Here is a 13,123-nt window from a genome sequence, read left to right as displayed (position 1 = left end):
TGATTTAAGAATAAAGTAATCAAAATAGAGATAGGTTCTGCTTGATTTATTTAATAAATTCAGCATAAGCAGATATGTTAGCACCATTGCTGCAATGGAAAACCCTCAATGAAGTTTTGGAAAATGAATATTTTGAATGAAATATTCAACAAAAGTGAGACTCTACTTTAGACCATCAAGTCCTTCCCTTGCAGGAACTGAAAATAGTTATGTAGTAAGAATTGGCCCAGTTTTCAATCTGCTCTTTTCCTTCTCATTTTCCATTCATTCATTAAACAAGTATTTGTTGGGCACTTCTATCTCACATGTGCTGCAGACTTCTGTTCCTTTATGCATGCCTCAGTGGACTTGAGGCTGCCCAGCTCAATGGCTCAAGGAATAGATTAAGGAGATAACATGGAGTAACACTGGATGGCAGCTACAAAAAAGCCATGGTTTTCATGGTTTCTCTTCTTCAAAATAATTGTATATTTTTAAAGATAGTAACTATTGAGTACTTAGTTTTACCAGGTACTATTATAAGTGCTTAACATATATTAACCCTCATTTAATGCTCAAAGATGTAGGCAGTAATATTATCTTCATTTTACAGATAAGGAAACAGAGACAAAGAATTATTGGGTAGCTTGCTTAAGGTGACACATCTAGTAAATGCTGGCGTCTTGATTCGAACTCAAGAGCCCATATTGGGATCATCATAAAACGCTGAAATGCAAAGTCCCCTAAGTCCATGGGGACTTGTTCATTTGCTACATCTGTAAATGACTTAGTTGGCCACAGTCGCCACCTAGATCCCTCCCAGATCAATAGTGTGTGCTTCCGGTGCTGGAGATGTCCTGTCCAAGCTGCAGATCCTCACGCAGCCCATCTTCCTTTCCTGCATTCTTTCAGAGCTGCACCTCGCATTAGACTCTGCTCTCTCGCTCCCTCTTAAAGGCGACTGCTCTACCCAGCTCTGAGCTTCTTGCCCAATCCTGCCCTGCCAACCCCTGTTCTTTAGACCTTCGGTTTTGCAGGTTGCCCTCTGAGGGTCTGGTGCTCTCCAATATGGGAGGAGCAACATTTTCCCCTCATAAAATGCATGACTTTGAGTATTAGTAAAACTGTGTTTTCTATCTTGTATGCAACTCAGCCAGATGGCCCTCCCCTACTTCCACCTCCTTCCTTCCACAAAACAACACACACAGCAAGTCCCATTGTGGGTTTCAGAGTACACAAGATGCTTTCATATACTAGTATATTACATTATTTCACTAGAGGGGTGAACATTGTTACTCCCTCTGTTCTACAAGTGAATTCAGAAAGATAAGCAATAATATGTCCAAGATCACACAGCTAGTGAGGAATTTGAACCCAATATAAGATCTTTCCATTTTATGCAGCGATCTGTACTGCTTTCTGTTTCTCTAAAGCAAAATGGCTGTGGACTTCCTCTTTTGAAACTTGCTCTGCATAAGCTGAATACTTATGGCTTTAGTTGTTTGCTTTCACAGAAGCGTCTCTGTCTCTCTGAAAACTAGCTGCAGCTAGTTATCAACAATTAGGGTTCTGAGAAGGTAAACAAAAGATGAAATTGTATTGCAAATTGTTGACATAATTTTTTTCTCTATCTAGCAAGATCTGTGCATAGGTATTTATGTCTGATAAAAGGGAAGGCTCAGCGCCCATACCAAAATTATTCCCAAAGTGCCTTCGACCAACATGCATACTCAGTTTTGATAACTGGGTGCGCTAAGGAGATGACCCAGCTATATTCCACCTGCCATCAGCCTTCACAGGCACAGATTCTAGGAAGATTGTGCTTGCCATTGTGCTGTAGTCATTGTTTTGCACAATGAAAAATGTGGTGTTCAATGTGTCTACTAAAAATCAAAGTGTCACATGAAGAAATACTTCATGAACTGGAGAATGCAATGCAAAACAGTGCCTCTGACCCTGTGCGCCATGACCCCAGCCACTCTCAGAGGGGGTCCAACCAGACCACATACATAGATAGTACTATGGCCTTTCTACTGCCCTCTACTGTCCAAGCCCGAAATGACAGCAAACCCAGTTCTGCATTCTGGACATTTGCTTAGTGACTTCAAAAAAAAAAAAAAAGTACTCTTGGGCTGAAATCAGGTTTTCCAAGTTTTGGTTCATAATAAGTAGTGTTTAAACATTTAAAAATAGGGGTGTGTAATAAAATGCTGAGAGACTCTCCGGAGATTGCTGCTGCTGGCACTTCTCTAATAGAAAGCATACGCCATTGAGCTAACATTTTGTTCTTTGACTGAAGAAGAAAACAAAGCTGTTAAAAGGCGGTAGGCTCATTTCCAACAGCAATAGCATTAATATCTTTCAAGTCACTCCTAACCATAGCTAATTAGAGGTTCATGGGGGATGGCCCTTCCTGCAGGGTCACCTCAGGCTATGTAGCCCACAGATGTGCTGCTGACTGTTGGCGACAATGGGTTTGTTAAGAATTTCAGCTCGAGGTGATTATCTCTTTTTGTTCTGTTGCTGGTGTGTCTCTTATTTTGACTGGCTGAGGTTGGGTTGGACGATGAGGCCCCGATTCAAAGGCAGTGCCAGGTTGTTGCTGGAGATCTGCAGTGACAGGTTGTTGAAAACTTATTAGTCTGACGTTTTAACAGCCTGCACTGGGATGGAAATCTGCTCCTTCACTGGAAAAACTTAGAAAGGAAAACATGAGCTCGAGCTGAAATCAGCCCCGGTTCCAAATTTGCTGTCCTCCGGCACTAGAGTGCCAAAGGTTGCCACAGTGCTCAGAGTTTCAGGCCTCGCTGTGCCACCCACATGGTAGATGGACTTGGGGGCCACTGTAAAGGAGGAGACCCTGAAAACACACCCTCTCAGAGCTGGGGACACTGTGATGGGTTCAAGACTAGGTGCTAATGGCTTTGGCAGGAGCAGAAGTTGTCCAGCATGAGGTTTCAATGTGTGGTTAGGGGTTGTCCTTTTGCTCATAGCCATTGTGTGTAAAAATCCAAAAAGAAGGAATAAGGAACACCTCAGGCTTGGTACCCATTCTAAGGTAGAAATGGATAAAAAGCTTGCGGCCAATGCTACTGTTAAGAGCTATCATAATTATTTGTTACAAAGCTAAAAGAATTCATTAAGCATCTTTGCTCTTCAAAAGCAAACCTGGCCTCTCTAGCCCAGTCCAGATTTTTTTTAAAAAAATCACCATTAGACCCTAGTTTCCTCCAGTCTCAACTGTGACTACAGCTGTGATTAAGCCCTCTGTGCAGACACAGCACAGTCTGCTCCCATACTCAGTGGCTACTTGAAAGATCCTGAAAGGGTTTCTGGGCTTTGCATAAACAGCTGCCTCTGCCCAATGGGCCCCCACTTTTGCCAGCCAACTCCTTCCTATCCTTCAGACAGGGCTGTGGTCATCTCTTTTTGGAAGCTATCTCTGGTAGCCCTAGGTAGCTTTGGATGCCCACCATGGGGGGTGTCCATAGCCTTCTATATTCTGACTTCAGACCAGACTATTAACTTCCTGAGACAGCATCTAGCCTAAATCTCATTGGATTTTGTCTCCATACTCATGGTACAGTGCCTGCACAGTGTAGGTACTCAATACTGATTTAATTTTGAATGACCATTTATTCATTTACTCATTTGATAGAGATTAATGAAGTTGCAAGCTTCCATGCCCTTTAGGGAGTTAGTTCTCTTAACAGAAGCTTTCTTTTTATGATCTACAGACCTAAAACAGTTTCTCTCTAGGCCTATCTCCTGGGAGTCTGGCTTTGATTAGTATCATTCAGTTCTTTTTGGGAGGAAAAGGTGAGATGGGAGGTGAGGCAGATGTTTTTAAATGTCTTCTCAATGTCAAGTTTCCCCTTTCATCTCCTCACTGCGGCTCCATATTCTTTGGCTGCATCTGATGGCAGCATTTACCAGTATACATACTTAAATCTCCAGGAAAAGAAGTCTCTTCTAGTGCCTCCCAGATAATCTTAAATCTCAAGTATATCCCACAGAATTTCAGTAAAGAATTATTTATTTATTCATTTAATTAATATTGGGAGTGCCCATTATGCATTAATAATCATGATAGATGCATAGGGGTTCAAGGGTGATCAATCAAATAAAACAGATACATCACCATCCAGGCATTTGTCTTGTTAACTAAAGACCTCACTAGAGAAATTCTTCTATGGAAAACTTGCAGGATTTAAGTACTTAGAGATGGAGTGAGGGTGGGGATGAAGGTAGCCTGCACTGAAGCCTTGCCCATCCATGTGTCTCTTGCTCCTGGCATAGGTGACATGTACTTCACTTTCCACCAAACAGTGGCCATAGTTAACACTTCTTCAGCTTAGCAAACTCAGTTTTCTTTTCCAAAATGAGTCTATAGGTCATGGCTCTTTTTGTTTTGATTTGGTTTAATGATCTATCAAGCACAGTCATGAAGTGTTGGGGTTTTCTGCATTTCTACAGTAGCATCCAACATTTAGTCAGTAGCATCCAACATTTAGTCACTAGCAACATGGGTGTCAAGAGGCAACTGTGCCAATAGCTTTCTAATCCCTGGACCACTGCCATGGTGGAGTGTCCTTGAAGCCAACAACTTCAGTGATGCCTCCTATTTCTCCACAGGCCTACCACAGCTTCCCTCGTAAGCCAGTTTTGCACTTTTTCTGAGAGGCCCGTTCTTTAGCCTGCTCCTCCAATGATTTTACAAGCATCTACTTCCATGTATTAGATTCCTTTCTGCTAGAAAAGAAAACTCTAAGGATGGGAAAGAAATAACCAAAAAATCACCATCTATTACTTATTTGCTGACAACATTTGACATTAACTACTTGCAGAAAGCAGTATTATCTCAGCTGACACTGGGGAAACCTCTAAGCAACAAGGATTTCTGTTTGGGGTTTTATTTGCTAATGTTTCCTCCCATCCAAAGATATCAACACACCTGCCCTAAAACGATTAGCTGCAGGAGGCCCACTGAGAGACTAATACATACTGATGATAGTAAATATGCATGAAAATAAAGACTAGGAAAGCTTTTTTTGAGGCAGAAAAAAACATTAACTGGTTTAAGAAAGCTAGAAGTACTGCCAACTGAACAATGTGTGAACATCTCACTGTCTTTAATGTTTTTTACTTATTTCAAGTATTACAGGTACAATTATTATGTGAATTTTATTGTCATTTAAGAAAAAATGTTTCTTAAGAAAAAGAGGTTTGCTGAATACTTTAGTGAGATTTTAGAAAGTATACCTTTTCACAACTAATTTTATGATGAAAGTAATGAAAAAATACGGTTCATTAAGAGAAATATATATGATTGTATTTTTTTCCTGGAACATATAATTTAGTTCATGAAAATTCAATATTTTTAATTAAAAATACTAAGATAGATGTGGTATTTTATAAAATTCATTTTGTTCTTGCTGAATAAAAGGCAAATTTTAGATTTAATTTAGAAAATCCTTAATAAATAAGAATTAGCAACCAGCTGTGAAATATTGACTTAAAAAATTAGAAGTATTTCATTTTCTTCATTTTTAATCCTAAATAATAGTATGAAAATTAAAATAGAATTTTAACAAATGAGTTAGGTTTATTGATTTGTATTTTTGTGTTACAATCTTATCTACAATAATTTAAATCATTCCTATTCTTAATGAATTAAAAACTAATCTTGCAATAATACTGTGATGCAAATAATATTACCTTGTTTTACAATTGAAAAAGCAACCTGGCCGGCGTGGCCCAGTGGTAGAGTGTCGACCTATGAACCAGGAGGTCACGATTTGATTCCTGGTCAGGGCACATGCCTGGGTTGCAGGCTCGGTCCCCAGTGTGGGGTGTGCAGAAGGCAACCGATCAATGATTCTCTCTCATCATTGCTGTTTCTGACTCTCCCTCTCCCTTCTTCTCTGAAATCAATAAAAATATACTTAAAAGAAAAGAAAAAGCAGCCTGGCTGGTGTACTCAGTGGTTGAGCAGCTAGCCAGGAACCGAGAAGTCACTGGTTTGATTCCCAGTCAGGGCACATTGCCAGGATTGCGGGCTCGATCCCCAGTAGGGGGCGTGCAAGAGGCAGCCTATCAATGATGTTTCTCTCCCATGGATGTTTCTATTTCTCTATCCCTCACTTTCTCTCTTTCTAAAGATCAATAAAAGCATTTTTTAAATTAAAAGGCAAGTTTTGTAAAACTGAATAAATTGCATTTGAACTTGGATTAGTCTAATCCAAAGCCTACATTCTAATAGGTGGCAACTCATTCAAACAGCTACTGGCTAATGAATGAGAAAAAGGGATGCAAATAAACATAGTCTACTTGGCCAAGGCAATGAGGAAGCCAACAGGAGCCAGTATTTGGGAATCTATGTATAATGGTCAAGCATCAGATAAGCTGTCAGCTTCATTCTCTCACTCATTGGAAGCAAGTATTCTATACTGTGTGGTATCTCTATTCCTCAATTTTCTACTCTTTTAAAAGAGTATAATAAAAGTATGAGATGCTAGATATACAGCACTTAGCTCATAGCATGGGCTAAATTTATGTTAGCTGGTCCACAAATATTTATTAAGGGCCTGGTGTGTATAAGGCACCAGAGTTGCAATAACTAGGCATGTTAGCAACACTAACTGTGAAAGTGGTTTGCTTCTTTATGGTCCAAGAGGGTGATAGGCATTACACATGAGTTCCTGTGCAGCATATCCTATTTGCTATGGGAGGAATGCATGATCCAGGTGGATCTGTCCCTGGCAGGACTCTAGTCCCTTGGATGGAGATTTTGAAAACTATGCCCTACTATTTAGAGGCAACGTTGACTGGGAGAAATGGACTGCTGGGGTCCAGCCCCAGCGGGTCCAAGGGTTCCCAAAGGTGTGGACGGAGTCGGCGAGGAAGGAAAGACACGGAGGCAGTGTTCAGGTGATCATCATAGCCAGGTTCCTCTTAGCCAGGTACCTCTCTTTATTGTCATCTAACATCTGTTTATATATTATTTGGTTCCAATCCTATCCATTCTATACAAAAGGCCAGGGGGCTTCCCAACTCCATTCAAAGGTTACTCTATTGTTCCACCAAGCTACAAGGAAGTAACTGAAGGAGGTCACTCCAAGCAAAGATCAAAGCGACCAACCACCCCTCTGACACTCAGTTAAAGAGTTTATTGATAAAAATCCTCACCTGGGGAAACAATCTGTCTTCTCCTAGCCAGGTTCCTCCCCCTATTGTCCTCTTACATCTGCATTTATCCTATTTGATCTTAATCCCATCCATTCCATTCCAAAGGCTAGGACATTTCTCATCTCCATTTCAAGGTCCCTAGAAACATCCCTGCACAGACTGCCTCAAGCAGCCAGGGTGGATCGGCTTCCAGCAATGGACATTAACAAGGAGAGTCGGTCTCAGTATTTCAGGCAAAGAAGACAAAACCAAGATGGAGATTCTATGGAGAGATGAGAATCTTAGAATTAGGTACAAGCCTGGTGATCACAACCAAATCAAAATCAGGGCCTTACAAGAGGGGAGTCTGACTGGGGAGTCTGCAAGGGAGAAAGGCGGCAGCACCTGAGAACCCAGGAAGGCATGAAACCTTCCCCTATGGCCGATCCTGCAGTTTTCTGAAACTTGGACCCCATGGCTTAACCCAATTAATCTGAACTGGGTCAAAACTCTTGGTTGCACAAGAAGATACCTGGCAGGCAAGGCTCCTTAAGTACTAGTATCAATGAGAAAAAACACTGGAAACAATCTGGGTTTTTTTCCAAATCATGAGAACAATCAGATTCCCTGCTGGGCATTGCTTTAAAATCTATTACCATTATCAGGTAACTTTACAAAGCAAGGAAATTAAAGGACTGGTTAGAAGTGCCTCAGGCATTTCCCAGGCAGCCAGAGAAATGAAGACCAGGAAGAGGACTGCCTCAGAGTCATCAGAAGGGCCACCCTGATGGCTGCTGCTCAGTCATTAGTTTGTGTGGCTAGTGAACCCTGGCAGGCCAGGACTATTAAGGAATGCATGTTTCATGGGAGTTTCAGAAACTTCTCCTGGTTTTGTGTCCAGGAAAGAGAGCAAGACCCTCATGGCATCACCCCACCCACACCCATCTGGCTCTTGAGGGACATATGTAAGGCTGCTCTTGGGCTTTGGGGTAGCTGTGAGAAGTTATGCAACTTCCACCCATCTTTTGCTACAAGTCCCTGCAACTAGAAAAAAGAAAAGCGCTTCAGTCCTAGCACATGTGTGGGCTTTGTCATTAACAAGGGGTCAGGGACCACTCCAGTTACTCCCTTATAGAACCCAGAATATGAACTGGTAGAACTTGCTAGCTAACACTTTGTTTTGCCAAGAAATTGAAAACATTTTAGAAACCTCTGATCTTTCATTTAAAAATAGTTATTAACTCTTTCAGGTCATTAAAATACCACTTTAAAAAGCAGGTGATGCAGGAAATGGATGCTAGCAATTTGAAAGCCTTTAACCTCTGCCAAAACACAGATAAAACAGGAACTGACAGTCAGTCCAGACGCCACGATCATTAATCCTCACATTTGCTTTCTGATATGGCTTTGTGGTATATATTAGCATCCCATGTTACTTACAAAGAAATGAAGCATGAGGAGATTAAAGTGGCATGATAAATATCACTCATAATACTCTTCGTGCTGTATCTAATGCCCTCTTGCAACCTTCAGGCTCACCCTGTCTTCCTCTTCTGCAATTCATTCTCTTGACTCACCCAAGCAATTTGGTCCCTTTTCATGGCCCAGAGCCAATTGCCCATCTCTTTGTGTACAATGTAAGCCATTCCAGAAAATGGGATGATTTGAATGTAATGGAGTCATCCTTTCCCCTCTCAACCTGCCCCTCTTCGTGCCAGCAGATTTCTTAGTTACGGGTGAAGAACGTGAATTCTCACATTGTCTTATAAAGCATGTAGTGTAGGTACAGTTGACCCTTGACTAAGTGGGGATTAGGGGTGCTGATGCCCAAACCTAATTGCAAATCTGCGTATAACAAGACTGTCCTGAGCATAAGTGGATTTCCAACCAAAGATGGAAAATAATACCACAATAAAGATTGACAGGAGTGAAATTAAACAAGTTGTGAACAGTGAAAGAAAGAGGAAAATGGGCAAAGTAGTAGGTCCTCCATCTTACTAAAAAATATGTAGTGAGAATAAGTTAAGCCTGGTACTAAGTGGCTTCTGTAAGCCCAAGGTAAATGGGTGCCAAGAAGCAGTATGCAAAGGGCCTTTTTTATATTTGGAGTGTTGCACGTGGGGGCAATTCTTTCTTATTAAGAAATAGTTGAAGCATAGAAAATAGTTTAGAGAATAATTTAAGGAACAAACCATTCCAGTAGTTCTCCCCCAACTCACCCATCTGCAATTTTGTTTTCTGTGGTTTCAATTACCCGCTGTCAACCGTGGTCTGTAAATATTAGATGAACATTTCTAGAAATAAACAGTTCATAAGTTTTAAATTGCCTGACATTCCGAGTAAGTATGATGAAATGTCATGCCCTCTCACCAAGGATGTGAATCATCCCGTTGTCCAACATGCCCATGCTTCATATGCTCCCCGCCAGTTAGTCACTTATCGGTAGTAGCCGCCTTGATGATTAGATGGCTGTCAACAGTATCTCTCGGTGCTTGTGTTCAAGTCATCCTTATTTTACTTAATAATGGCCCCAAATTGCAAGAATAATGATGCTGGCAATTTAGATATGCCAAAGAGAAGCCATAAAATGGTTCTTTTAAGTAAAAAAGGTAAATGTTTAATTCTTAAAAAAAAAAATTTGCATGCTGAGATTGCTAAAATATACCATGAGAATGAAATTCATGCTAGTTTGCTGAGATGGAGAAAGAGACAGACCACATTCATATAACTTTTATTACAGTATATTGTTATAATTCTATTTTATTCATTATTAATCTCTTACTGTGTCTATAAATTAAACTTTATCATACACAATTATGTGTAGAAAAAAACGTAGCATATAGTATATATTGGGTTCAGTACTATCCATAGTTTCAGAAATCCAGTGGGGTTCTTAAAACGCATCCCCATGGATAAGCAGAGACTACACCATAGAAAAAGTTGATAAGTCCTGAATGCCCTTCAGCATTCATTATTCTGTATATCTTCCCTCTCCCTGAATTTGATATTCATTATTCACTGCCTGTTTTTATGTTATTCCTGTAAATTAATGTATCTATAAACTATATGTACTATTTTTAGATATTTTCAATAAGATAAAAAAATGAAGAGCTTATTGCCTAACATTTTATTTTTATATGATTTAAATATTAGATATGTATTATATGATTTGAAAATTATATATATATAAAATATGATTTTAACATTATATGTTTTATAATATTTGAACATTATACAGTATGAATATTTATATAAGATAATTATGTATATGTTTTTACAGTGTATGTAGTCCTAGTTCATTCATTTTAACTACTATATAGTATTCCAAGGTATGAATAACATATTATTTATCTATTTTGTAGCTGGACATTAAAGTTATATGTGAAAATTTTTCTGATTATCTGTTTAGAAGATGACTTGCTATGTTATAGGGTAATGCACATTTCAGCTTAGGTAATTTTTAAGTAGAATCTAATAAAATTTTGCCAATTTTTCTCCAAAATGGTTCTATCATTTTATATTCTAACCTACAATGTATAGGAGTATTCATTTATGTACATTTTTATAACACTTGTTATTGCCAAATTTCTAAGTGTTGCCATACCAGTGAGTTCAAAATTGGCCTCATTTTATCTTTAATTTATTGATTCCTAATTATTACTATGATTAATTGAACATATTCCGTGTTCATTGAACATTCAAATTTCCTCTTCCATAAATTGCTTGTTCATGTCCTTTATACATTTTTCTATTTGTTATTTTCTTATTTATTGGGAGGATTTTAAACATATATGCAGGTACCAACTATTTGTCAATCACATACATAAATGTGGTCTAGTCTGAAATAACTGATATCTCTCTAGAGTTTGCCTTATATAAAACTTTTAATTAGCAAGTTAAAACTAAGATATAGACAAGAAAGTTGATATTTTCATAAGTCTCTGGGTTAGGGAGAAGCACTTATGAGTGCCACTTTTTCATCATTTTCTTACTTGTTTTTCTCCCCAAGTTCAGAGAGTTAAGTATAGGCTAATGACTTTGTGCTTAATAATATCTGTGCTTGATTGCAGAGGGGCTAGTTTAGAATAGCTTCGGTACTACATAAGGAGCAATGTTGAGAAGAATTAACTTCATATTATTAGGTCTAATAGATTGCATATCTCCCACTCTGGCCATTACTCCTTTTAGACGCACACAGAATCACTCCTAGGCAGGGGCATGAGGCATGCAGGAAAAATCGATCCCAACTTACCTCTCAAATACTTTACTTTCAGGGAATTCTCTCCTCATGACATAAGTTCCTAGACTCAGGTAACCCAGGAGAACATGAGGAGTAGAATAATATCATGGTAATGTCAGGTTGCATGGACTTGTTGCCTTGAAAATCCTGGTATGAAATCTTAAAATAATGATGGCTTTTTTTTCTTTCTTTCAGAGGTGTGGTGAACTCTTGTTTGAAAACCCTGATCAGAATGTCAAATGTGTTTGCATGCTAGGTAAGAAGGCTTTTCATTTTACATATATGAAGCATGTTGATGTCACGTGACTTATTGTTGTTCTGTTGCCTTATTGACTGTCTCTTGTTCCATATTGCAGAGGCTTATAGGCTTTTTATGGGTTTAAAGACATCTTTAACACATCTGTGGAACACTTGATTTAAAAGAAAGGGTTTGATTTTAATAACTGTCAGTAAGTCACGAACCATGACTTTTCTTGGATCATCAGCATAACGCATAATTGGGTGCTTTGTATTCAGGGGATTGTGATGAAAAAGCAAGAAGAATCAGGCTAATTCTTAGACTAGAAATGATAAGCTAGGTAAGTAAAGTATTAAGAATTTACATCAACCAGAAGCCCTTACTCACAATGCCTGGGAGAAATACATATTCGAACTAATCTGAAGTCAGCACAATTACCCACACTGACTTGTTTCGTTGTACTACAAAATATACAATAAACTAATTTTTACAGAGCTAAAGTTACATATATGAATTTATAATATTAGAATTATAGTTACAGCATCTAATTCTTAAAAATCAACAGTCTAGTCCCTTACTATGAAAGCACATGGCATAGGGATTCTAACTTTAAGCCTGTTTTATTTTATTCACACTTGCTCTAGGAATGAAGCAGTGAAGTATTTTCCTTTTTCCTTTTTATCTCTTTCTTTTAGTATTGGGTATGTCCAGGTCACCATTAGTCAATATCAGAATTGAGTCTAGTGAGATTATCATTTCCCAATACTGAATACCTGTTTTGGGCTTTTTGGATGGTAGGATCATGCATGACTTTTCTTTCTTTCTTTTTGTCTCTCTATAGTTTTCAAAGTGTTCAACAAAGAGATTTTAGGTTCTTCTCTGATTTCTGAGGATACAAAGATTATTTTCTTATTGTTTGTTTGCATTACTAAAACCTCAACCAGACATATGCCAGAATTTGGATAACTTCTCCCAATAGTGAAGTAGACATAATTGGAGAGGTTTTTAGAGTATGAGCTGCACTTTGGGTAACCACTACTCTGGTTGCTACACGTTGGAAATGAGTTGGGGCTGTTATTGAATTATTTTTGTCACAAAGTCACTTTCCCCCAAACAAATGGGTTTTCTGAGACTGAACACGCCGATGCAGAGCGCATGTAATCCCTGCAATCCTGTGCCATGTGTCAGAGATAAAAGTGCTAACCATTAACAAACAACTCATGAAATAGCACAGAAGTTGCCAAATAATATGAAAGTCAGTAACTGAGGTTTGTGGTTCCATGGCAAATGGAAGCCTTCCAGAACAAACACACCGAGTCTGTTGCATCAGGGATGGCCTAAGGGCTCATTGCACAAATGTAACAAAACAATGTAAAACAATACACTGTGGAACTTCCTTAACTTCTCCAAATTGTAACATGTAACACACATGCATGCATCCATAGACACACATGTGCACCCACACAAGTATACACGCATATGTACACACCGAGCAATTT

The 13,123-nt window shown here is 38.9% G+C and overlaps 1 protein-coding gene across 1 annotated transcript in view; it reads left to right on the top strand.

The window, feature by feature from the left end:
* Window positions 1–13,123, top strand: part of PDE7B (phosphodiesterase 7B) — a 269,758-nt gene that overhangs the window by 73,505 nt on the left and 183,130 nt on the right. Inside the window, exon 2 of the mRNA XM_006084443.3 lies at window positions 11,582–11,642. Within this exon, the coding sequence (XP_006084505.1) occupies window positions 11,582–11,642 (61 nt within the window). The remainder of the gene's footprint in view (window positions 1–11,581; window positions 11,643–13,123) is intronic.

The sequence above is a fragment of the Myotis lucifugus genome, unplaced genomic scaffold, assembly GCF_000147115.1.
Source record: "Myotis lucifugus unplaced genomic scaffold, Myoluc2.0 scaffold_11, whole genome shotgun sequence".
NCBI lineage: Eukaryota > Metazoa > Chordata > Mammalia > Chiroptera > Vespertilionidae > Myotis > Myotis lucifugus.
This window is presented reverse-complemented; position numbering and strand designations above follow the sequence as displayed.